This window comes from Watersipora subatra, chromosome 3 (assembly GCF_963576615.1).
Source record: "Watersipora subatra chromosome 3, tzWatSuba1.1, whole genome shotgun sequence".
Taxonomy (NCBI): domain Eukaryota; kingdom Metazoa; phylum Bryozoa; class Gymnolaemata; order Cheilostomatida; family Watersiporidae; genus Watersipora; species Watersipora subatra.
Window position 1 is genome coordinate 8,636,587 of NC_088710.1, and position 25,857 is coordinate 8,662,443.

General features: G+C 35.8%; 1 protein-coding gene across 1 annotated transcript in view; it reads left to right on the top strand.

The window, feature by feature from the left end:
- The first annotated feature begins 6,218 nt into the window (after positions 1-6,218).
- Positions 6,219-25,857, top strand: part of LOC137391882 (centrosomal protein of 120 kDa-like) — a 40,451-nt gene continuing 20,812 nt past the window's right edge. Inside the window, exons 1-16 of the mRNA XM_068078430.1 lie at positions 6,219-6,287; positions 6,523-6,791; positions 7,321-7,447; positions 8,498-8,643; positions 9,708-9,905; positions 11,982-12,098; positions 13,253-13,532; positions 16,565-16,736; positions 18,104-18,253; positions 18,379-18,493; positions 21,791-21,858; positions 22,319-22,514; positions 23,516-23,605; positions 23,697-23,789; positions 23,901-24,013; positions 24,637-24,685. Coding sequence (XP_067934531.1) covers positions 6,245-6,287; positions 6,523-6,791; positions 7,321-7,447; positions 8,498-8,643; positions 9,708-9,905; positions 11,982-12,098; positions 13,253-13,532; positions 16,565-16,736; positions 18,104-18,253; positions 18,379-18,493; positions 21,791-21,858; positions 22,319-22,514; positions 23,516-23,605; positions 23,697-23,789; positions 23,901-24,013; positions 24,637-24,685 — 2,226 coding nt within the window. The 5' untranslated portion in view covers positions 6,219-6,244. The remainder of the gene's footprint in view (positions 6,288-6,522; positions 6,792-7,320; positions 7,448-8,497; positions 8,644-9,707; positions 9,906-11,981; positions 12,099-13,252; positions 13,533-16,564; positions 16,737-18,103; positions 18,254-18,378; positions 18,494-21,790; positions 21,859-22,318; positions 22,515-23,515; positions 23,606-23,696; positions 23,790-23,900; positions 24,014-24,636; positions 24,686-25,857) is intronic.

Below are 25,857 nucleotides of genomic sequence, written 5' to 3' on the forward strand. Positions count from 1 at the left end.
TAGATAGCCTAATTTGGTAAAAGGTTGCATAGCCTTTGACTTATTGTTTTTATTTATATGTGAACAGTGAACCCTCACTATATGACATCAACTCATTCCAGTGTTGGCAACGTAAAGCGAAAATGTCGTACAGAGGGGCATAGAAACCCATAGTAAGTATTTAATGTAGACACCCCAGGTAAAAACATCCAAATTTTATATACGTGCTGTACATATTAAAAATTAGTAACAAAATAGTATGCTAACCTTGGCAACTATGGTTACCTACAGTAATTTTGTTGTATTTAGTGGTTATGATCCGCAATGAAATGTAACTTGACAATAAACTATGTGCATTACATACTGTAGGGAGTTCTTACCTTCGGGAAAGACGTATAGCATGAAAGTTGCATTTAGCTTACTAAACACATACACACTTGAAGCTATGTCTTGGTATGTATTTTACTTCAACTTCGTCATCGGCTCAAATTTTATAACCGATCCGTTTTTGGTTTCAGTTTCACTATAAGGTACAATGAATAACGTTGAACTGAGAGAAAGCGAGCATCGTAATTCTTTCAGGCATTATGGGAGGGATTTCGGCGAATAGCATATCGGCATCATAGTTATCAGCACACCGACTGCTAACTTTTAATTTAAAAAAAAATTGTTGATGTCGTATGACAAAAAAATATCGTATGAAAAAGACATCGTGTTTTCCAACGTTAGACAAAAAACCATATAACAGGGTAATCATAACCAAGGGGTGCCTCTAAAATCTTTGAACATGTTACCAAACAATAAGACCAATACAAACTAAAATTGAGCATCTTTATAATACAAAAATGTTCTCAATTATGATTTTATAGTTACCATTATACTAATATGACAAGGAGATTAAGCAATTACAAAAGACAGTTCTATTTGAAATCACCATTCAATAAAGGTAAAACTTAAAGGTAAAAGTCAAAGGTAAAACTCCCTCCAGAAGTTTAACTGTTACCACATTATGGGCATTTAGTATATATCTTTCAATGATTTGAAATAAACTACAATGCTCTGTTGGAACGTAATGTACATATTTGTATAGTTGAAAATTATTTTTCCTCTTACAAATACCAGCCGCCTGAGCATAGATTGCCTTACATTAAAATTGGCTGGTTGGTCGTCACAATTCATATAATGTCCAACTGCAAATTCTGTGTAGTTAACAATATTGTACCCTTTGGCATACAAAATCACTTAGCAAACAAGCAACTAGCATTTAAAAACACAATTTTCAGTGATGAGCCGAAACTTTATTGATCTATATTTTTGTTATTGTATCTGATACTTTCTGTAGGAAATAACTGTGGTGCAATGGGTACAGTGCAGTGTCGACTTAAAGTTAATAGGTTGGCGGTCAAGTCACACAAGGACCATTGACAGCGTTAGTAAGGTCATCCAACCACAATTGCTCCTGTGATAAATCGGTCCAAAGTCTGTGAACCTTGCTCAACAAACCTCCAAGCTTTTTCCCAGAGGTATCAAACTATAAAAAATATGTGGAATTTTTTTAATGTTATTTTGTATTTATGTTCTAATTCCTCTAATCTAGCAATCTTCCTCCCTGATAACTACTACATAATAAATATTTGGGAGCTTATTTTTAAGTATTCAACCAAAGACGCTTTCTCGTTTTAATAATGATAAAAGCATTGCCTTTTTTCGCAACTATTACTTCTCAAACAAGATATGGTGTAATCTAAGATTTCAAACTTTAAAAAAAATGAAGTATTGTTCAATATTGTTTGAGCAAAGCAGAACCAAAGTATCTAAAGGAGAACTGCATACATATGTACTGCTTTACAAAACTACAATGTTTTAAAAAACTTCTAGACATCAAATGTATGAATTAATTTTGTATGCCAAGAAGAATACCTGCTCAAACTTTACATTGTATATGACAACAAATGTACATATAACAATATATATACAAATATATGTAATATGTATTTTACATTGTATATGAGAAAAAAATTCTATGTTGAGGCGATTGTAAATTAAGGTTGGACTGTACTTGGTCTAAAATAACGCATGTCTGTCTACGTACACATGCTTTAAGCTATTCTACTACATATATACAAGTTCTCCCTTATACAACAGACCAAAACATTAAAACACGGTATTACTTGCAGCCGCAATCGATTCGGTTACCATGCTATGTTTTTTGGCAAAACTTTCAGGCAAGTAGAGCAATCTATGCCAAGTTTTAAAAGAAATAGACTTTGTTAGTAGTGTGCTTTAACAACACTATCACAGTAGCATTGTTTAAAACTACAAAGAACCTTGAACTGAAATAATAAATATTACAGCAAATCTTGTTACAACTCTACAATCTACCATTTTAGCAGCTTGTATGGTAAAACAATCCATTTGATAGATATACTCTTTTTATAGGTCATAATTATTCTGGTTAAGTACGACGAGGGAGTTGCGTAAGTGTTGTTTGCTTATTGAAAGGATAAGCAATAGCAGTGACATGAATTAAGTTCATTCATTGTGTTTTTGCTGATTCAGTCTGGCAAGCATGGAGACAGCTAAAGCAGGTAATGACCAATAACATCATAAGCATGAGATGCTCCTGTACCTTGTTTTTTACCGAAATCTGTTCTAAGAACGATAAGCTTTTATTTACAACATAAGTACCGCGACCAAAACGAATGACAGAACACACTTTGGCACAACGAAATGCTTCAGCTCCATTGCTTGTTTATAAATACATGTAGCCTGCTCTCCTGCAAAACCAGTGTGCATCACAATGTTCACCTCATGTCATTTGCCAATGCTCAAACTTAAAAACTGAACGAGCACTTGATACTGTGAAGGTAACTGGACTTTTGGGCGACAGTCAATAAGGCGACGGACACTTAGGCGACACTTTCGGTTCGAAAGGCGACAATTTCAGACGGAAAGGCGACACGGCAGACAAGACGGCAACAATTCCAGACTGAAAGGCGACAAATTAGTTTGCTGTTTGGTTGAAGGCAAAGTAATGTACATGTACTGACAAACTATGATATTCTGTCGTCATGTGCAATGCTTACATATATTTTTTTAATGTAACCTTGACAGTGTTATTGTTTTTTTTACAGACTCTTTTTTATAAATCGAAATAGTAACATGTAGTTTTAAACGCCATTGGTGGGATTTCTCTGATTATGCTAGCCCAGACAATTAACAAAAGATTAAGGATACTTTTATACATATGCATCCAGGTTATTCAATTAAAACACCAAAACTTGTTTTAATATCAGCATGTTTGTTCAAAACAGTTCGAAAAGTCACATTCTCGGCTGAATTGTCGACAATCTTGTCTCTGATTGTTGAAACTTTTAGTTATCTTACCTCGAAAAGAAATAATTTTATGGTTTCGATAGTCGAAATTCACCGTAGCTGAGAGAAGAGTTTGCTCTTTGTGTGAGATGAAAAGACAATTCCCTATTATTGTGATTTCTCATTTACTTGTGGAAAGAATTATTTCCTTATCCTTGTTTCTTTACAAATGTGATAATAATCCAATGTCATTATAATGCAGACTTAATAGGCTAAATTGCGGTTCACACTAATTTATGTTTGCTGAAATTTTATTTGAGTATGAAGAATGAAAGCTTTTTCTGACATAGGTGTCTAAGATATATCCATATTTTACTTACTTCTGCAGCTTGTCGCAAGAAGACTAAACAGCATCATAGAAAGCTTATGGAAAAAATGATCTATTCCAAAGCATAGAAATCAACCGGTCCTGATGCCATGTTACCCTTAGAGTCACTTGAGATATTTGACTGAATTGCCCTTGTCACAGATCCCGATGGCACACACAACTTGTAGTTTGAGACAATGAGGAGTGATCAATACCTCAAAGACCTTTGTGTATATACTCAGCTGCAGGTTAATGCTGCCATGTGCCACATCATATACCATATTTTGAATTTTAACACGCACTATGAATCTTTTTTATACTTGGCTATTTTAACAAAGAACAGACTTCAGAAACGATGGGAAGATATTACATAGACAGCCATCGGCTTGAACTTTAATTACAACTTTATTAAATAGTGGTGAAAAGTAATATTCAGTTGCCAATTTATAACCGTGAACCTGACCTCGTCATTCTAGATAGGAAAGAGAAGTTCTATCGCTAGATGGGTTTATCTACATAGATATATCAGAATAAAATTATTGTAAAAAAACTAATGCTGCAAACTACTGATATACGTAATTTTGAAAGTTATATATAATAAAAATCAGCTTTACTATTTGTATAAATATACCAAAAAAGCAAATTTATTAAAACGTATTAAGCTAAACTCAGATGAATGTATTTATTTTAATACCGCAATTAGAATAAGATATACATTAGTTAGAGAGCTACTACTGAGGGTCCTAATACATGATACATGAGCCAGCGATAGTATAATGACTCATCAACAGCGGTATGCTAGTGACTCAAGAATGCATCGCTTCAAAGGGGTTAAAAAAGTTGGTGCCTTTATGATGTCATATATTAGGCGGTAAGGAATCTCAGACTTGTGCCACGCTGATAAGCAACTTGCCAGTTTTCCCAAGCATTCAAGGAAGGAAGTGAGAAAGAAAATTGTGACTGTCTAAATGACTTCTGAGTGAGTAGAGTTGACAAACTTGTTAAATTTGTGGAAAAGGATGAACAGAAGAATAGTTAGGCAATTAAAAACAGATTAATCTCAGCACTTTCTTTTAATAATAACCATCTCAATTAAATGAATATTTGGTACTTTCATTAATACATTATGAAATTCTGATGTGTGTAAAAGAATAATGTAATCAGATTAATGAGGATATAAGCAGGTAATAGATGCTAAGGAAGTAAGGTGGAGCAATGCGTGAAAAACATACTAATGCAAGATTTCCGATCTTGGTATCAATAAAGTTGGTGTCTTGTTAGTGTTCACTACTAATTCACAACAACATAACAGGACTTTATGGTTTGAATTAATCCTGCCCTCATAATTGTCGCCTCAATGTCCAGAGTTGTCGCCTGTTTGTCCGCTGTGTCACCCTTCCGTTTAAAGTTGGCACCTTTCGAACCGAAAGTGTCGCCTAAGTGTCTGTCACCCTATTGACTGTCGCCTAACCGTCCATAATTCACTGTGAAAATTCATGGCTACCACTGAAAAAAATTTATTTTTCAACAATACACATGTGTTTAAAACATAATGTTAAAGCTTTTGGTGTGTTTAACATATTTACCTATGTCAGTTAAACTTGGGTGCTCCTTTTTAAGAATTTGACATACGTTTCCTTTTGACTTTGTCAAATGACTGACAATATTGGTGCATATTTTGACAAAAACTTTTGCATCATTGGTTAAATCAATCCAATTTTACAATGAATTAACTGATTATTGTTTAAGGGACTACTTAGTAGAGAGCACTCAATATGTTTGTTTTGTCTTCTCCTAACTATAATATAGGTAAGCAACCCACAGCTGCAGATGCGTATAGTATACTTGGCTAAAACTTGTGTAGAGAATCGTTCTGAGGGGCAGTTGGTTTGTAAACATCAGTGAAATATAGCAATGTCTATAAAATGTAGGAAAGTAGTGTTTTTTTCAAAAATAGAAATAGTATAAAAGAGCAGTTAGATCTTATATAGATGCTGTCGGCTGGCCGTCCATTCGGTCCACATCAAGTAAAGACATGTATATCTAAATTCAGGCAAAGCCATTCGACCTATACGTGCTTTTTACACTGTTCATGATATCCGTAAAATGATAAAGACATAATATATCATATATCAAACAATGTGACTTAAAAATAGCCTATCATAAAGTGAAAGTATTGCAATAAAAATATACAGCTTCAGCTCCTAAGAAACTTCAAAGCTTAGAGTAACGGATACAGGCATATATGTATATCCTTCAATTTCTGCGAAGGTCACGCTTACGATCTTTAGATTGAGTGTAGACGTATCGTAATTGAATAGCGTTGATAGAACTGCATTTAGCGATATTTTAATACTCACAGGGTAAGCCGTTTGCGACGTCTCTAGCTGATAATTGTTGTTACACGCTTAACCTCGAAACCTATCTAGAGCAGGACTAGTCAAACTTTCCAACATAATGCGCGGAGTTGGTACCTTGCTAAAATAATTTCCCAGTTTGAAAAATCGTAGCAATTTCCGACTGAATAGTAATAGAATTGGCATCGTCGCCAATAAAAATTGGTTTGAATGATCTACATCAACCATGGCAAATCCAATGCAAATGATTGTTGTTCTTATATCAGAAGGTAATCTTTTGCTGCAGATAATTTAATCGTAGCTCTACCTTACACATTGATGTTTTTGACAAGACATGTTGTCATATATAATTGTAGAAAGAGTTATACGATGTTTTGCTTATAGTGAATTAGAACGTGTATTTGTATAGCATGTTGTACTTGGCAAGTTTTGTTCTAGATTTGGATTTGTCAAGTGCATGAGTTATTGCATGCTATACTTTGAAAAAAAAACTAATAATTGTAGGTCGTAGTTTTCCTAAGCGCTCATCTCATCAGCTAATATTTGAGGCTAAATTCGATGGAGAGTTGCTGAGCACAGACGGTGTTGATCATGATGAGACACCCGAAATAACACAAGAGTTGGCATGGCAAATCAACAGAAAAAGTTTGCAACAACACAAATTACAAAGGACGCCTATCAAAATACTTTGTTATGCATTAGACTGCAGATCTTCAGCCAAGGAATTGATTGGCTATATTGTCATAGATATAAGATCAGCACCAAACAAGCCAGTAAGTAGGGTGCCTGAATCATTTGTGTACACCAGCTTTTTTATGTGTTTGTATAATTTTACCATCGTTGATTATTTATATAGTTTAGTTCCTGTGTATTTACAGTTTTTAGGAGTATTTGTTCTTTTAGCAATTTGAGACGTTTTAATGCAAAATAGATTGTGCTGAATAAGATCCTCGACTTTGTTGCTAAGCTTGGATTGCATGCATCGCATGCATTTGTGCTTTGTGCTATTTTTTGCGTGCTAAACTAGAAAGTTTTCTTGTGGATATCCGTTCAAATTTTAATAGCCCATAATCTAGGGAATGCAAATTCGAATAAATTTTATAAGATCTTATATCACACATGCCAGCAGTTATCTCTTATATTTGGTCAGATATTTTTTGTCACTCCATAGTACTGTAAGACACATTAGGATGTTGTTTTCTTTTTTATTATCATGATCAAATTAAATTTTCATCTGCTAACATTTAACTCAACTTTGTTTTTATCCTCTCTTCTCTATGTTTTTTTTCTGTTTTTGCTCAGGTGAAGAGATGGCATCACCTCCTGAACACAAAGTACAAAAAGTCAAAACCGGAGCTGAAAGTCGCAGTCTACATAGAAACTTTAACAGCATCTCTTCTCGCTGATGCCAGTGGACTTAGTGAGCAGAGTATGTACAATCTTGTTGCAGAATTCATTGAAGCTGGTTTTGTTTTGTAAGAAATCAGAATTCTTTATTCAGAATTTAATGACCGTTGTCATTTAATGCTAGCATAGTGCACAAAAGGAAAGACAAATGAACTACTTCAGAAGCTATCTACTTTATGTAGATTTACTCTATGCATAGCAAAAATCGTTGAATATCTTATAACTGTAAATAGGAAAACTTTTCTATGATCATTAGTATAACCTGGTGGTCGTGGTGTAACCTGATGGTTTTAGTGCAACCCAGTGGTCTTAGTGCAACCAGGTGGACTTTAATGTCGCCTGGAGGTGTATAATGCCACCTGGTGGTCTAGGGTGTAACCTGGTAGTTATTCGCTTCAACGTTTCGGGCCTTGATGTGACCGCTTTCAGGCAGTTTGGTGTTAGTAGCAAGTTTCACTTTGCGCGTGATTGTCACTCTGATCTATTTGGAACTAGTTAGCGTGTGCTAAAAGTCTGCTGTATTTACTGCAATACTTTGCATACGAGGGTAATAGGTTTTGACCCATGTTTATGGTCAGAACTAGCCATCACATGCAACTGCAGCAGAAAATTTGGGGGTTGCCCTAGGGTAAAGCATGAAGAAACTGAACTGTTATGTACCAACACTTTCCAAAGCTATTTTTTCTTTTGACACCTACAAGCAGTTATAAGTAAGTTACTAACCTTTGTACCAAGTGGTCAGTCAATGCCTTTAGCAGGTGTGTATAGCAGTTCAGTACATGTGTCGAACATCATCATTAAATATTGTCTACCGGTATTACTGGTTGCAAAATGAAGTTAAGAATTGTCTTCTCTTGTATTCTGATCAACAAAAAATAAAACAAGTCATATAGTCATATCTTACTACATATATAGCTCATACAGCTTCTACAAATACTGATCCAGATGAATATTCTAATAGACTTTTTGTGTGAACTAATATTATTATTGCACTTTCTGAATATTAACTTCCGAAACTGGACATCCCTCGCTTACTTTTTTTATTCTACGATTAAATTTGGACTATTGTCAGAAATAAACACAAGCGAAGTGGATGTGAGTCAACTGAAGCCCCAACTGGATGATGTGAATGGAGTCTTTCAGCTCGGTCCAGATGACAGATGTACGGAAATATTTGTGTTATCAGTTACTGTCGCCTTCGCTCACAACTTAGCTGATGTAAGTAGTCCTTTGGCTAGTTTGACTCGACATATTTGGTTGGCAAGTGGTGAAATACCTGACGAGGATACCTGTATTTAGTAGCTAAACTGTGTGTGTGTGCGTGCGTGCGTGCGTGCGTGTCTGTCACGAAGGGTAATGATTGACACAACACACACATACCAGGTTAAAATATTTGTACTTAGTAACTAAATGGAGAAAGTTGCTGCTCTAATTTGATGAATAAATTTGTTATGTAACTACAGCACATAGAAAAAGTCTGATCTAATTCTGCTTATCAACTTTGCTGTTGAAAGATGAGATATAACGGTATAAAGCTATGTGGTGCCTTCACTGCATTTTCTGGAGATCATGTTCAGCTCCAACATGAACATGAGAACTAATAAATAACAATGGTGTCCTAAATGCTCCAACATACTGCCTGAACTGATGATACGAGAATTAGTAGATGCAAAAAGGACAGAAATGTTTGTGTCTTTATCATATTTTACATTTGCTATAATCAAGTTTATTACGGGTACATTTAATATACAGCATTCAGTTGATATGTCTTAATTTATTAAGGTAACCCAATAAAAGAAATGCATCCTCTTTTGTACATGTGTATATCATTTTCTGTGAAATAATCTAATTAGGCCTACTTTTAAATTATTAGTCTATAGAGAAATTAGTATTAATTTTACCCATAAACTAATATTTTAAAAGTAATTGGATATTTTACAAAAGTGCTATACAAAAGAGCATGCATTTCATTTACTGTTTCGTTATATTCAGAAATTAACACCTGTAGTAAAATTTATGTAGAATATATTTTATTTTAGGGTCTGTGTTCTCTTTTGTTGGTGGTCAATACAGTCAGGCTGTATTTGTTCAAATACATGTATGTGTCACATATTCACATATTATGTATGTGTCTACATGAAGCTGTCTGACTATCTATAAAGCAATTTGAATAGAATGACATGCTGAAACAGATATATCGCAATTCCTATTTCAACCTCACCTGACCCCGATTTCACATGCCCCTCAGTTTTACAAGCGTCTTTGTTCATACTCGTTTCTAGTTGATGCCTAATAGCAGGGACATCTCAATAGACCCTCAGGGATTCTACTTTTTCTATACACTCTTTGACAATGATGTCTTGACTGAGAAATTCCTTGACCTTCTTGATCCAAAGATTACAGCTGAAAGAGCGTCTATCCGTGTCCGCACTAGTCTACCTGTCATCAAACAGTATCTGCTAAGTTCTGAACCTCTGCAGGTAAAACATCGCCATACAGAACCATACCACTTATGCCAATGCATTTACCTGTCCTCAGCTTAGATACCGTGTATATTTGGCATTGCAGTAACACTTCTACAATTGAGTTTAATTTGTTTCAGACTTCTTTTTCACATCAAAACTCATACAATAGATCAAATATTCTGTAAATAGGAATAGACTGTAATTGTTGTGATTAGTTTAGCAGTCCATAAACCTGTAATAAATCCATAAATGTACTGTAAATAGTTAGATAGGAAATAGAAAAAGTGTTAATCTGTAGTAAATCTGTCTGTTTGTCCGTATGTTCGTCCAGCCACGAGTGGATGGTGGGGAAAAAAAATGGCATCACACGGGATTTGAATTCAGACGACTGGCTTAGTAGTCGGGTAACCATCTGGACCACCTTGCTTCATTGTGGAATATTGCATAGAAACTGATTACACATTACGATCTCTCGCAGTGCATGAGATTGTCAGGGTTCTTAGTCTACCATAATAAGAACTGAATCCGACTGTCCAAAGCCACAGTTGAATGATTGGAAAAAAACTGCATCGTATGGGATTCGAACTCGTGATATTTGCCATAGCATCTTGAAACTAACACTTCCACCATACCAATTATCATATCATGAGTACCTGACGATCTCTCATGGCATACTGGACTGTCAGGCTCCTAGTAGATATAATGAGATAAAATTGACAAGTTTGTAAAGATTTAATAAATAGGAAGAGATTTTTACTGTTACGTTACTGTAGGGGCATTAGAACAGAAGTGTAGGCTTGGCTATGTGTAGGTTCAGAGGTAGATGTGGTGATAGAAATACTTAGACTAGGTCAAGTTTAAACCAACTTAACTTATATAGTTTTATTATTTAAATATGCTTTAAGTTTTTTGTAGTTTTAACTGTCGCGCTTTTTACTTTAACTTGCAAAACTGATGCTTCCAGAAACTTTGAACATCATGTCCTAAAAAAGCTACCTCGGGTTTGGAGTTAAATAGTTCCTTGAACTTTGCGTTGAAAGATTAGTATGTTAAAGCAATCGTAAGCTGAGCTTAAACTGCATGCATCTTGCTCTCCATTCAGATGTGCGGCTTTTTGTACTGCGTCTGTGTAAGCCATTTATAACTCCTCGTGTCAGTTATGTGTCGGTCATTTATAATATTTCCCCTCGAAACATGAACAACTTGTAAAGGATATATGATTTATGGATAAACAGATATGATATGGGCATTTTAGATTTCTGCATTGTCGTTAATAGTCATTTACCACAAACATTTTACTCATATCTAGAAACTGACCTTGCAGAGAGAAGATTACTCCTGGAGCAGGCTAGTCATTCATACAGGCATATTAATTGAGAGTCGAAAATGTTTAGTATAACTCATGTTGTATGCATCATATTTTACAAGCTAGCTGTTTAAAATAATTTTAAAACTAGCTCCTGAAATCGTAAAATAAAAAATTAGTTTATTATTTGTGACAGTTATGAACATTCAAGCTAGACTTGCAAGATATCTGTATTATGAACATCTCGATCATGAAGGTATGATATATATCATGTAGTCTTTAATGGGTTGAGAGGTCACACAGTCACTTTAGAGATTGCATTGTATTGAGCACATTGCTACTGTTTAATGTGTTTCGTTTAAATCTGGATATATATACTGTATATAATAATTATTTTATAGTTATAGTTGTACAGTTATATAGTAAATAGTTGCGTAGCTGCACATTGATAAATGATTCTAAATATTTTCACTCCAGATATTCTGTTTTATAGCGCTATGCTAATGAAGTTAATTTCATCAAGTGATATTAAATAAACTGATATTCAATCGTCATAAATAATATTAAGTAGATATGGAGTGGCATTAGGTGAACCAACTACTAATATGTAATAGTGTATAATCATGATATAATTGTTCACTTGGGAGTTGTCCACACATGAATCAAAGGGTGAAAACTCCATCTATACTAGTAGCAAACTTATTTAGTTTATTCAGTATACGAAGTGAGGATCCAAATCTAAGGTAATGCTTTGAGATCCTAAGTGTGTAAGATTGTTGTTGCAGTTTCACCTCTGCTCTGGTGATAAGTCACTTGGAGGGGCTTCTGTTAGCCTTGAATCCTTATTTCACGGAACTGACAGTCAGCTAGCCAAGTCCGCTGTCATAGAAGGAGCTTTTGAGGTGAGGATTTGGGACTATACTTTTATGTTAAGTTTTATTTGATAAGATATATACTACAGTCTAACAGACTAATAGGGTTGGTGGGTGGTCTGGTTTAGCCAATTGTTCGGTTCAACCGACGTGCCTATATATCGGTCTATATATACAGAAAAAATCAGAATAATAAATGCTTCAATTCACATGGGCAACATGATTACACTATGCAGCTGTAGCAGGCACTGCAGTCGGTACAATATGAATTACACAGAGATAAACACAGCACAGAAAGATACAAACACCTTCATCTAATAGTTAGAATAGTAGATGTTGTGTATGTTGATTAAAAGTAAATTTTCAGTGCAAAAGCCTTTTTATTACCTGTGCAACGCCGGTGGTTCAGCTAGTCTCCATATAAACTAATATTCTATTCATATTCCTAATCTAAAGCCTGATTCACACTATATAGCCGCATGCCGGTGCTAATCACACAATACTTTGGTGGTCGTCTGTAATAACATTGTTCACATTATCATAAACCCATCCGTGTTTACATCAGCAGATAGTTCGCAGCATAGCATTCTTATCATGTGATGCGGTCGTTGTAACGATGAAATGCTAGTCCTGCAGCAACTGTCATGGTAGCAAATATAGATTGACCAATCTGCGATGGCCAACCATCAGCACTGAGGTGGTGCACGTTGTGCAGGCGGTTGCGAATTCTCGGCGAGCTATCGCATTGACAGTCACAATCTTTCTCGGTGTATCGGCGTTGCTTCATCTATGCTATCGGCATACAGAGTACGTAGTTATCGAATAATTGCTCCGACATACCTCGATAGAGTGTGAACCAGCCTTGAGTTGGATGCGTGTTTATAAGATCAAACGCTCTGTCATCCTGTCGTGTCTTAACAGTTAACTCAATCTGCAACCGGTCATGTTTCCAGTTGTCGAGGTTTCCTTGCCACTCAGACTAGCCCAGCCAAGAGCTGTTGTTGTGCAACACATTGAAAACACACACAGCCTCTGCTTGCACTATGCTAAGCAGACATCATACGTGATCTTGGAGGCATCCCTTACACGCATACAGTCTGTCTCTTTCTAGAAGAATGCTAGGGGAAACTAGATAAGTTATTCATTTTGCTTCATTAAGCTTTCCTAGTATTTGTTCATTGTAGTTGCTTGCCCCTAGCAAGTACAAGGACCCTGCAGCAGACGTGCACAATGAGAAGCCTGTCATTGGTCTATCAATTCAATTGAGAAGAGAGATGCCACTGGTACTGGCCAACCAGGTCGATAGTGGCATGTGTCTCACTGACCGCCCCAACTCAACAGAGCCTGGAAAGAAGGAAACTCGAGGAAAGCTGAGTCCTCCACGAGATACGAGCGAAGACTATAGCGATACGTTTAATTCAGAAGAGCCTAGTTCAAAACTGAGTCCTTCTGTAAAGAAATCACGTGAGTGCTCTATACTGTATATATAACTTATCACTGTATGTGTTGTGCGTATTATTACTATATACAATGTATATATAATATGTGTATTATTGCTATATATACTATGTACATTATTACTATATACACTGTGTGCATTATTACTGTACACTACTAGATGAATGCCCAGCATTGCCAGGGTAATAAAAAAATCTTTGCGCAGAAAATTTATTTTTATGTAACATACAACAGTTACCATTCTAATTACTAAACTTCATACCATAAGAAAAGTGCTTTTGTGCAGCTTAAATAAATTGAGAGAAAAAGTAAACAATGAGTATAAGGAATCGCGTGTATAAAAAAGGTTAAGTACTGTTGCAGCAGAAGCTCGTTGTATTCAAGGTTTTGATGGACGATACTGGTACCTCTCGATACTGGTACAAAAGAAAGAAAATGAGATATTGAACTGTTTTGGCCTGATATTTTGTCTTACCAAATGGATAGAGAATGTAGAGACAATTCCTACTCAAGATAAACAATTGTTTACGTGAAAAGTCTTTAGCTTTTACAGATTTCCCAAAACTCGAAATAGTAGTGTAATGGCACATTTGAAATTGAAACGGTACATTTAAAAGTTACAAATCAAAAAAATAGATAATGGGTAGTGGTAAAAGAATAAGCTTTTAAAAGATTTCTAAACAATGACAAACGCATAAGGTAATGTTAATTAATAATAGAGTGCATATTTAGTTAGCGTGTGCAATCGATATAGGATATTATACAATCGCAATTAGGATATATAGGGTAAACGTAAATGGTAAGATCAGCTTAGCCTAGTGGTTAGGCGCACTTGTTTGTATACTTACGATTTTAATGTCACGAGTTCAATCTAAATCTGATCTGTTGGTTGAATTATTATCAATCATAGTATAGGAGAAGGTATTTTATTTGTCCATAGCCTGTTATGTAGTTTATATCAAGCTCACTTTTTAATATAGTTATATACATGTATAAACTCACTCTCCCAACAGCCAACTGTTTCCTCCTTGTTAAAATTCATCAGTAAAATGGGAAGACAACCTATCATTTAGATTTATACAAGTATTTACTCGATCTCCCAACAGCCAACTGTTTCCTCCTGATTAAGATTCATCAGTACCATGGGGAAATAAATCCTCATTTAGTACAGGCGTGTACTCCATCTCCTGACAGCCAGATTTCCTCTTGATTAAAAGTCATCAGTGTCATGGGGAGATAAACCCTCATTTAGTTATGTACAAGCATGTACTCAATCTCCAGAAAACCAGCTGTTTCCTCCATATTAGGACTCATCAGTGTCATGGGGAGACAAACTCCTGAAAATGTATTTTGTGCATTTACAGAAAATAACAGTGAAAGTTTTTTCACTGTTTTTGTAGCAAACTGGAAGTTTCTGGCATAAATCTTCACTAGTTTATTTCATTTAACAATACAAATATCGCTCTAAACTCAATCATTCAACTTTGACCAACCAAATCACCGTCAAGGCTAAAAAAAAAGTAAATACGTTGAATTCCTTGTGACTGATAAAAGTGTTAATTAATCAAACACATGCAATTATAAAAAGAAAAACCACAAATATGATCCTAATTGCGGCAACTGCAAATTGCAATGTATTTGGGATGCGTGAATATGTAGGGAAATAATAAAAAAAAAACAATTATTATGTACCTAATAGCTCATCAAAAGCTCCCCACATCCATTCTATTTGTAATGCTATAAATCTTAAAGGTTGACTCGCAATAAAATTCACATTACAGTTATTTGGTATCAAAAGATTCACCATGTCTTACTCTGCTGTGTTGTAGGTGCAAAATATGTGGAAATGTGATTACAAGCTCTTAAAAGCTCAAAAACAAACAGTTAATCGCCGCCATCATGAAACCGCCGTAGATTGGAATCAGTTTATTTCTCTGACGTTGTCAATCTATTTGGCTATTGTTTTGACAGATGATATTACCACGTGAATTGAAAGGCCAACAAAAGGCTCAATATAAAACTTCTCGTAGCACTAGTTTATGACAAACCTTTGGGTTTTACCGAAGAGCCCGTATCAAATATAGATGCTCGCTACTTTTCAGTTTTGTTTCAACTTGGTCTAATCGCCTAGTCGTAATCTGATCATGTGACTCATACTTCCTGCCAAACAGCGTGAATATTTTCTGCAGCATTTTTTGACTATCATAGGTGACCAACAGGCTCATCATGTTTATCAGAGAACGATATGTACTCCTTCGAGCTAAGGTTGAAAAATTGAATGAATTTTCACAGTAGGTTTAAAGATATCAGTGCTCAAAGTGACATAATTACAATGATGATGAAATAGACCCGCAAGGACAATAGACGTGGTTTTATTGAATGTGTATATGCATATTTGTGAAAATATTTCAACGAATGAGGTTGCGTTAAAGTGTAAACAGAAACCATCTTGTTCAATTACGTACGTCCCATTTGAGCCGCTTTGGAAAGGGATTCTAGTCTACGGCGGTTTTGTGATGGCTGCGATTAACTGTTCATTTTTGAGCTTTTAAGAGCTTGTAATCACATTTTCCCATATTTTGCACTTACAACACGGCATAGTAAGACATGGTGAATCTTTTGATACCAAATAACTGTAATGTGAATTTTATTGCGAGTCAATCTTTAATGATCATTTCTTCTAAATATTTACTGAACCAGCAATGAAAATGTTGAAACCGCAGCGTGCACTCAGACGATAAAACATGTCTAAAACGTTGTATTTTACGCGGGGCACGGTCACTACACTAGTACTGCTGTATTTCAATACAGATGTTGATGTGTGAGTTGTTTACTAATCCATCTCCAAGGTCAGTTTGGCGACTGGTGACAGGTTGCTATTCAATGGCAAGAAATGTTGTTAATAGCATACTTGAGGTTAGAACTCACCAGGTAGTAACGAGTATGAACATTTTGTGGCATTAAACTCGTTTGCGTTTATCTATAAAAAATATGATGTAATTTAAACTATGTCAAACTATTTGGTAAACTTCTTGTAGCATTAGTACTAACTAGTCCAAGCAAAGAAGGGCGCGCTAAAGACCCACCCAGCCTAACGACAACAACTGAACACACTGAGCTCAGTACACAGCCCCATCACTTTGAGTTCACCCTTCAGCTGACCTCCATACGCAATGTGCTGACTGACCACCATATCTTTGTCTATCTTAGGTGCGTCGCTTACATATATACTTGTACTCAATACATGTATTAGTTTCTAGCCTGCGCTCATTTGATTTTAAACAACAAACTTTTCTGGATACAATTAGTTTTACATCACAAGTATAATTATTGTCTGCCAAAATGAAGGGTTCAGCTTGTCATGTATGATTTGCATATATTATATGTAAATATATATATTTTATATATGTATAAGTTTATATATATATTTTATATATGTATAACTTCTTATTTTTATTAGTAATCATCAACAAAATTATGCCTTTTATTACATCTCAAAAAGAAAAAATGATATTAAGAAATATTAAGTGAAAAAATGAAAAGACATAAATCAGAAATTATTGAGTAAGTTGAACAGAATTGTTTTAAAAGTTGGTAGTCTAATAGAATTGTGGAGAAGCTGAGATAGTGAGTTGTAGGTTATGTGTATATTCATATTATAACTACTGCCTGGCTTACAAACAGAGGTCTATAATGTATGATTTACTCTATAAATATAGGCCCATGGTAAATGATTTACTCTATGGATACTGGCCTCTTGTAATCCGCCTTTTGCAGCAGCAAATCATTTGAACGACACGGGTGTGTGATTATGTATCAAGTAGCAGAAGTCTTACTATCACTATGCTTTCATGACAGGGATGATGCAGAGTTGGAGTTGTGCACACATTGAGTTGCTGTGCGATAAGCATGTCACTGCACATTTGGACTAATGTCGGCGCTTTGTTAAAAAGATAAGGATTTCTATGCCAAAGGTCATAATGGCGCATTCAGAACTGCTCAAATCAAAATAAAAAAGGCTGAAGTTTGGAAAATGTTTAAAATGAAATAGCTTGTGCGCACATGTCATCCGCACATGTCGTTTCCATCTTTCGCAAACATGAAACATTTGATAAAAATTTGCGACTAACAAAACTCGCTTGACCTGCTGATTTCTGCCGTTTCCTTCTTGCAGATGATGAAAAACTTGCGGATCAACCGCCTTATAGAAACATAGTGTATAAAAGATGTTGATTACAAAGATACTGTGTAGTCCATGCAAATGTTGTAGAGACTATAAACTTCACGATTTTCATCGCTAAACTGTGTCAAGTATAATACATAGGTTAACCAATGACTGCTGTCTTTTAACTCTGTTGTCAGCTTGTTTATAGCTGGTATTTACAGTTTGTCTGTTGGTGTTTGATACAATATTCTGTGCAGACTGAAGTGTTGAGTGGAGCGGAGTTATCTGCTCATGGCACTCAATATACCCACCCACTTGCAGGGCACGCGTGTCATTTGCCATGCGCAGACAACTTGTTACACTAACTTGTTGAGCTGTGCCCACTGATAACTTTCTCTATCGCTGTGTACAGGTATAGATATCCAGGATTTGGCAGTGTAGCCCCATTTACCACACATCCAGCCATAGAAGTGAGGAGGGGCAGTGAGCAAACCCTTTCAAATTCCCTTTGTACCATGGATTTCTCTATGTCATTGGGGGACCTTAAACTTATGCTCAGTCAGTAAGTAAAAGTTTTTTAACAGAAAATATAAGATGCTTTACTTAAGAGACTATCTCAACCTTAATTTTAGCATTTTCATCATTTTTCAGTCGCTTTTTAGCTAATTTGTGTATCTATGTCACTAGGCAGGAATTTGAAATTGAACTCTGGCAGTATGATCAGATGTCGGGCAATCGTCTCCTTGGTAAAGCTGTTCTACCTGTTCTCCATCTCTTTTCTGTCAAGCCTCAGACAATCACGGTAAGTGTTTCATATCTCAGGTAGGTACAATAGAGGGGCAGCTTCATTGGGCTCCAGTCTAAAAACAAGTTGGTACAATAGGTGGGCAGCTTTATTGGGCTCCAGTCTAAAAACAAGTTGGTACAATAGGTGGGCAGCTTCATTGGGCTCCAGTCTAAAAACTAAATGGCCTCATCTTGAGTGTTTAGCTTAGTATATTAGTAGCTAGTGATATTTAGGTACCTTAGTATGCTAGTAGCTAGTGATATCTAGGTACTTTAGTATGCTAGTAGCTAGTGATATCTAGGTACTTAAGTATGCTAGTAGCTAGTGATATCTAGGTACTTAAGTATGCTAGTAGCTAGTGATATCTAGGTACTTTAGTATGCTAGTAGCTAGTGATATCTAGGTACCTTAGTATGCTAGTAGCTAGTGATTTCTAGGTACTTTAGTATGCTAGTAGCTAGTGATATCTAGGTACCTTAGTATGCTAGTAGCTAGTGATATCTAGGTACTTTAGTATGCTAGTAGCTAGTGATATCTAGGTACTTAAGTATGCTAGTAGCTAGTGATATCTAGGTACCTTAGTATGCTAGTAGCTAGTGATATCTAGGTACTTTAGTATGCTATTAGCTAGTGATATTTAGGTACCTTAGCATGCTAGTAGCTAGTGATATCTAGGTACCTTAGTATGTTAGTAGCTAGTGATATCTAGGTAACTTAGTATGCTAGTTGCTAGTGATATCTAGGTATCTTAGTATGCTAGTAGCTAGTGATATCTAGGTACCTTAGTATGCTAGTAGCTAGTGATATTCAGGTACCTTAGTATGCTAGTAGCTAGTGATATTTAGGTACCTTAGTATGTTAGTAGCTAGTGATATCTAGGTACCTTAGTATGCTAGTACCCAGTGATATTTAGGTACTTTAGTATGCTAGTACCCAGTGATATCTAGGTACCTTAGTATGTTAGTAGCTGTGATATCTAGGTACCTTAGTATGCTAGTAGCCAGTGATATCTAGGTACCTTAGTATGCTAGTAGCCAGTGATATCTAGGTACTTTAGTATGCTAGTAGCCAGTGATATCTAGGTACTTTAGTATGCTAGTACCCAGTGATATCTAGGTACCTTAGTATGTTAGTAGCTGTGATATCTAGGTACCTTAGTATGCTAGTAGCCAGTGATATCTAGGTACCTTAGTATGCTAGTAGCCAGTGATATCTAGGTACTTTAGTATGCTAGTAGCTAGTGATATCTAGGTACCTTAGTATGCTAGTAGCTAGTGATTTCTAGGTACTTTAGTATGCTATTAGCTAGTGATATTTAGGTACCTTAGCATGCTAGTAGCTAGTGATATCTAGGTACCTTAGTATGTTAGTAGCTAGTGATATCTAGGTAACTTAGTATGCTAGTTGCTAGTGATATCTAGGTATCTTAGTATGCTAGTAGCTAGTGATATCTAGGTACCTTAGTATGCTAGTAGCTAGTGATATTCAGGTACCTTAGTATGCTAGTAGCTAGTGATATTTAGGTACCTTAGTATGTTAGTAGCTAGTGATATCTAGGTACCTTAGTATGCTAGTACCCAGTGATATTTAGGTACTTTAGTATGCTAGTACCCAGTGATATCTAGGTACCTTAGTATGTTAGTAGCTGTGATATCTAGGTACCTTAGTATGCTAGTAGCCAGTGATATCTAGGTACCTTAGTATGCTAGTAGCCAGTGATATCTAGGTACTTTAGTATGCTAGTAGCCAGTGATATCTAGGTACTTTAGTATGCTAGTACCCAGTGATATCTAGGTACCTTAGTATGTTAGTAGCTGTGATATCTAGGTACCTTAGTATGCTAGTAGCCAGTGATATCTAGGTACCTTAGTATGCTAGTAGCCAGTGATATCTAGGTACTTTAGTATGCTAGTAGCCAGTGATATCTAGGTACCTTAGTATGCTAGTAGCCAGTGATATCTAGGTACCTTAGTATGCTAGTAGCTGGTGATATCTAGGTACTTTAGTATGCTAGTAGCCAGTGATATCTAGGTACCTTAGTATGCTAGTAGCCAGTGATATCTAGGTACCTTAGTATGTTAGTAGCTAGTGATATCTAGGTACCTTAGTATGCTAGTAGCTGGTGATATCTAGGTACCTTAGTATGCTAGTAGCTAGTGATATCTAGGTACCTTAGTATATTAGTAGCCAGTGATATCTAGGTAACTTAATAAAATAGTGACTACTTTAGTAGCTCATGGTTAAGTATGTAAAAATGAAGTCTTATCATCCATTTTTACATTTCGAATTCCACTATCATTGAAGGTATAATTGGCCATATTTTTAAAATCATTGGAAAATACATAGAATAATATTTAAAAGTAAGGAAGTAATAGTTTAACGGGTGCACATGGCCTTTTTGTCCTTTAATGGACCTGTTTAGCCGAATTCCAGCTGTTTGCAAAGCTGAGATTGTCACACACTCCCAGGTTCCTGATGATTTTATTAGCATCACTTCTACGGTCTGTTGATAAGGTTGTTGTTAATCGTAAACCATGTGAACCATAGACTGATGACATAATCAAGGCAAAGTAGATATATCGAGAACGATTGCGCCTGTCAAACTTTCCTAATACATCCAATAGCAGTACATCCACGACACTCCGTGTAATGTGTACCACAATGGCAATGGTGATTGGCTGTCGTCGATTGCATGACCTACTTTTCCTTCATGATGGTTGCTGCAGGACTAGTATTTTACCCACCGCATTGTATAATAATAATGCTATACTACAGACTATTAGCTGATGTAAACACATACGTGTTTATGATAGTGTGAACAATGTTATCACTGACGATCACTGATGTATTTTGGGATTACTGCCGATATATTGCGATACTGTAGCTACATATATATATATATAGCTACGACGATTCTTTCGCGAGATATTTGAAAAATCATTGGAATATTTGCTCAACTTATTTTCTAGCATTACATGTAATCAATTAACAAAGATACATAATTTATCTAAAGTAAAGACTGGACAATCTCTTGCTATTTCTATTTGAAAACTCTCATGCTGCCTGTGAGCTTGTCAAACATTTGCAAATTAGTGATTGCGGGTAAAATTTCTTTCAGTATTTCATAAAATAATATAGGTATCGAAGTCAGTCCGAATTACTGCCCAACTTTTGCAAATACCACTAGAGTGATTCAGATTAGCTCTGTACATGTGTAAATGTATATAGATGGGAGAGAGATGTTAGCCATCTTACAATTATACATTCGAGAGCTTGCTGACGAACCATTAACTATTGTCTGTTCTGTTGCAGCTTCATGATAAGAGAGCCAATCAATTCAGTCAGACCATGTCACTTCCTGTTTATGCAACCAATAGCCAGTAAGTTTTGTACAGTGTTGGAGACACTCAGAGAGTGTCATTAGTACATTGGTGCTCATTGTCTACGTGTGTTATTTTCTGTTATCCTTTTTAAATGTTAATATAAATTTATAAATTATAAATATAACTCATTGTTGTTTTGAAGAAGGTGGGTCTCATTGCTGGCCTTTGTATAGTATTCAAGCTGTCTTACTGTAACTAGCTATCAGGCTTAAAGCTAGCAAATAAAGATTTATGTTTGACACACTCTCTTCCATCTACTAGTAACTAGTACTGATATTGCATCAACTTTACCTGAGCAACACATAGCCGGCATATAGCACACGATTAGCTTATCTAGATAAAATTTTTGACGGGGGATCGACTTGCTATTGTATCTGGTAGCTAAGCGTACACCTAGTAGCAACTTATACAGTTGGTAAATAGCACTTTATAATCATTGCTTCTTTTTCTGCTGCAGGATTGCAGAGTTGTGTGCTCGATGCAGTTTGTGTGATTTTGGTGAGGTACCAGCTCAGCTGGTTGTGCAACAGGAAACGGCTGCCGAGAAGCGAGTCGACTCTCCTCTATTGAACCCTAAGAAGAGCCTGGAGTACCAGGCAGCTTTGGAACTTGAGATTTGGAAAGACTCACAAGAAAAGTTGTTTGAACAGCAGGTATATATGCTCGTTACTCAATGGTGAATTTTTCTTTCTGTAACTATATATGTTCGGGGTGCTCATGTTCCGTGCTTCTTTCTGTAGTTGGATGTATGCCGTTAGTCACTAGCAATATTTATTTTTGTTAGATTCAAGCTGTTCATTCACTAGTAGTGTTTCTTTCTGTAGCTGGATTCCTGTGGCTCACACACTAGTAGTGTTTCTTTCTGTAGCTAGATTTGTGCTGCTCATTCACTAGTAACGTTTCTTTCTGTAGTTGAATTCGTGCTGTTCACACAATAGTAATATTTCTTTCTGTAGCTGGACTCATGCTGTTTACTCGCTAATAGTGTTTCTTTCTGTAGCTGAATTCCTGCTGCTCACTCACTAGGTGACTAGTATGTAGTGTGTTTCTGTAGTCCCAGTGTATCTGATGATTTTAGAATTTAGAGTAGCTATTATGAGAAGGTTTCTCTGCTTGGTTAATGATGGCTGAGGTTTCGCTTATTCAAAATGATATGTGCAACTTTATTATCGAATAATTTTAACTTCAGTTATGACTAGTCCAGAACATATAGATAGTGTTTTTAAGCTGCTGTCTTTTTCACTGCTGCATCACGCTCATCTGATGAGTACTATTTCTGCATAGGACCCAAGCTACGTAAATTGTGGCTACTAGTGTTTTGAAATGGTCAACAAACTATCAAGATAGACATATGCACATTGTTTTTAGACTTTGTTGGTCCTGTTCATAGTATATAAGTTCTTTGAGCAAAATTGATGGTGAAGACAAGGTCCACCATGTGTGTCCACCGTGTGTGTCCACCATGTGTGTCCACCATGTGGGTCTACCATGTGTGACCATCATACTATCATAACTGTGGACGCGTTATAATGATTGAATTCACATAACTCAATACTCTGTGAAAGGCTTGTTTTGCCTACTTTTATAGTCATTCATTTTTGAATGACTGACATGTTACAACCTTTGACTGGGATTGTCTTATCTTGCTACTTAGCTCAGGGAGAAGGAGAATCGACTTCTAGCAAAACTGACGGAAGACTTCAGAAAGAGAGACATGGAACGAGAGTTGCTCTGCAAGAAAAAGGTTTGATTTTTGGTCTCCTTATTGAATAATTTTCTAAATGTGTTTTTGCCATGACATCTTGTATTAGTGTCAAGCATGCATTCGTTGGTAGATTGGAGAGAACACCAGTATGCAGCAGGAATTACAGAAGATGGTTAACCAAATGAGCAAGAGAGAGAACTCTATTGCTAAAAAGGAACAAGAGGTAAGAAGACATCATGCTGTTATTTCTATCTAGTTTTTATGTTTGTCTTTGTGTGCTGAGAGCTACAATAAGATCCCTGACTAGCTAAAACTATTGAACCTCATATTACAGTTACAGCGTGTGGAGGCAGACCTGAAACACACTTACGACAGAAAGTTATTGGACCTTAAAGAAAGCTCTCGGAGACTTGAGGAAGAATGCGAACATAAGCTACATCTTTCAAGGTGAGTATCACGCGGCTCGTTTGACTATCCGAGCAGTTATGACTTTTCTCAATTCTCGTGGAGCAGACGATTCTCCGCTAGTTTGATAAACCTCTATTTACTCTTTGAGTTTTATAAATGATAATATTTTAATAGTAAAATATTTTATTGAGATTATGAAGTAGATCAAATGTGGAAATTCTGGTATACATATATATAATAATATAATATATATATTGTATGTTAATAGCGTACAGTTTGCATAGTTCAAATGATTCTTCAAATGGTTTTGCAGAATTTCAATCAGTTTATTTTTAATAAATAGTAAAGTTTCATGGTTTGAAAAATCGTTCCCATAACGAATGTTCCCGAAATGTGAATATCCTATCTGCATACCTATTGATGAGGTATGTGTGTGTTCCTGCCTTTTGGAAGGCTATCCTTTCTATTGTGAAAAAGTCCACCCAAATCTAGCATCTGGTCCCACAAATAGTTACTGGAACAAGGAATCTAGAGAAACAATTTAAGCCTGTTTTCTCTGTAACATGTTTTAATGGACATTGATCCGTTATCTTTTGGCTGCATGTAGGTTTTATGGTAAAATGTGTATATCTGAGATATCAAATTGTATTACTAAATTTTAGGGCCAAAGTGAATGACTGTGAACAACAAGTCCTTAGGCTAAAGCAAGAGGTAAGCTGTTTTCAGATTTTTTATGAATGACAGGTAAATTTCTAAAGACAATTGTGTGTGATTTGTATGCTAATATATATATATGTTGGTTCCTAAGCGTTTGATCTTGCTTGGCTGTCTGTCGCTGACTTCTTATTAGCTCATAGAAGTACAAGAAATTTAGATAAAATAGTTCATCTTCTGATACCCCTACTTTATTACCCCTGATATTAGCTCATTTTAACTCACTCTCCATAAACTCAGAAATTTCTGATTAGCTTATGGTTCTAGAATTGTATTTAGTCTAGGGCAGGGGTCAGCAACCTGCGGCTCCGGAGCCGCATGCGGCTCTTTTATCCCCTCGCTATGGCTCCCTCTGACTTTGGAATTTTCTCCTTTTTTTACCATATGCCAAGTAATTCATAAAAATATATAAATTTTATCACTAGATTTTGTAATATAATCTTTAAAAAATGTAAATATGGTGATAAATCAAACATTTTCGCTTGCTATGCGCCATTATTTATGTTGTATTATTAGTACACGATCACATGATCGTCACTTGACTGTAACATAAAAGTACCGAAAAACGTACTAAGGCGGAAGGCCAGACCGCTAGAAGATACCTTCTGATATTATGTCAACGAACTAGGTTAATTAAACAATTAGAAATCTAGTAAGGCTGGCCAGCCACTTAGATCTGCAATATCGTCAACAACACTACTGACAAACAACAACACTATTACAAGTAATACATTTTGTAACAATTTATTTGCCAATAAAACCACTGAAATTATTTTATTGTTCTTTGCAAAAGTGTAATTTTGTTTCCTCAGCTGTTAAATCATTACCCTAGGACACTTATATTTCGCTAGTATTTAGTTTCGTGAGTAGCACACAGAGTAAAATTTCGCTGCAACTTAATTTTGCAGCTCTGATGAGTGCGAAAATATAGTGATGTGAAAATAAATACAGTGGAACAAACAAATTAGATTCCTCAGGTCCGGTCCTCTAGTAAAAAAAGTTTTATATTTGCGACTAGTTTGTATTTGTAACCCGCAGGTATAAATGTATGGCAGAAATCGATAATTCAACGTGATCGCTTGTTGCCATTTGTTTCTTGGACTATCAATGACGTCTCGGTCCTTTCCGTCGTGACCGATATGGTACCAGTATTAGATCTCAAGTATTTA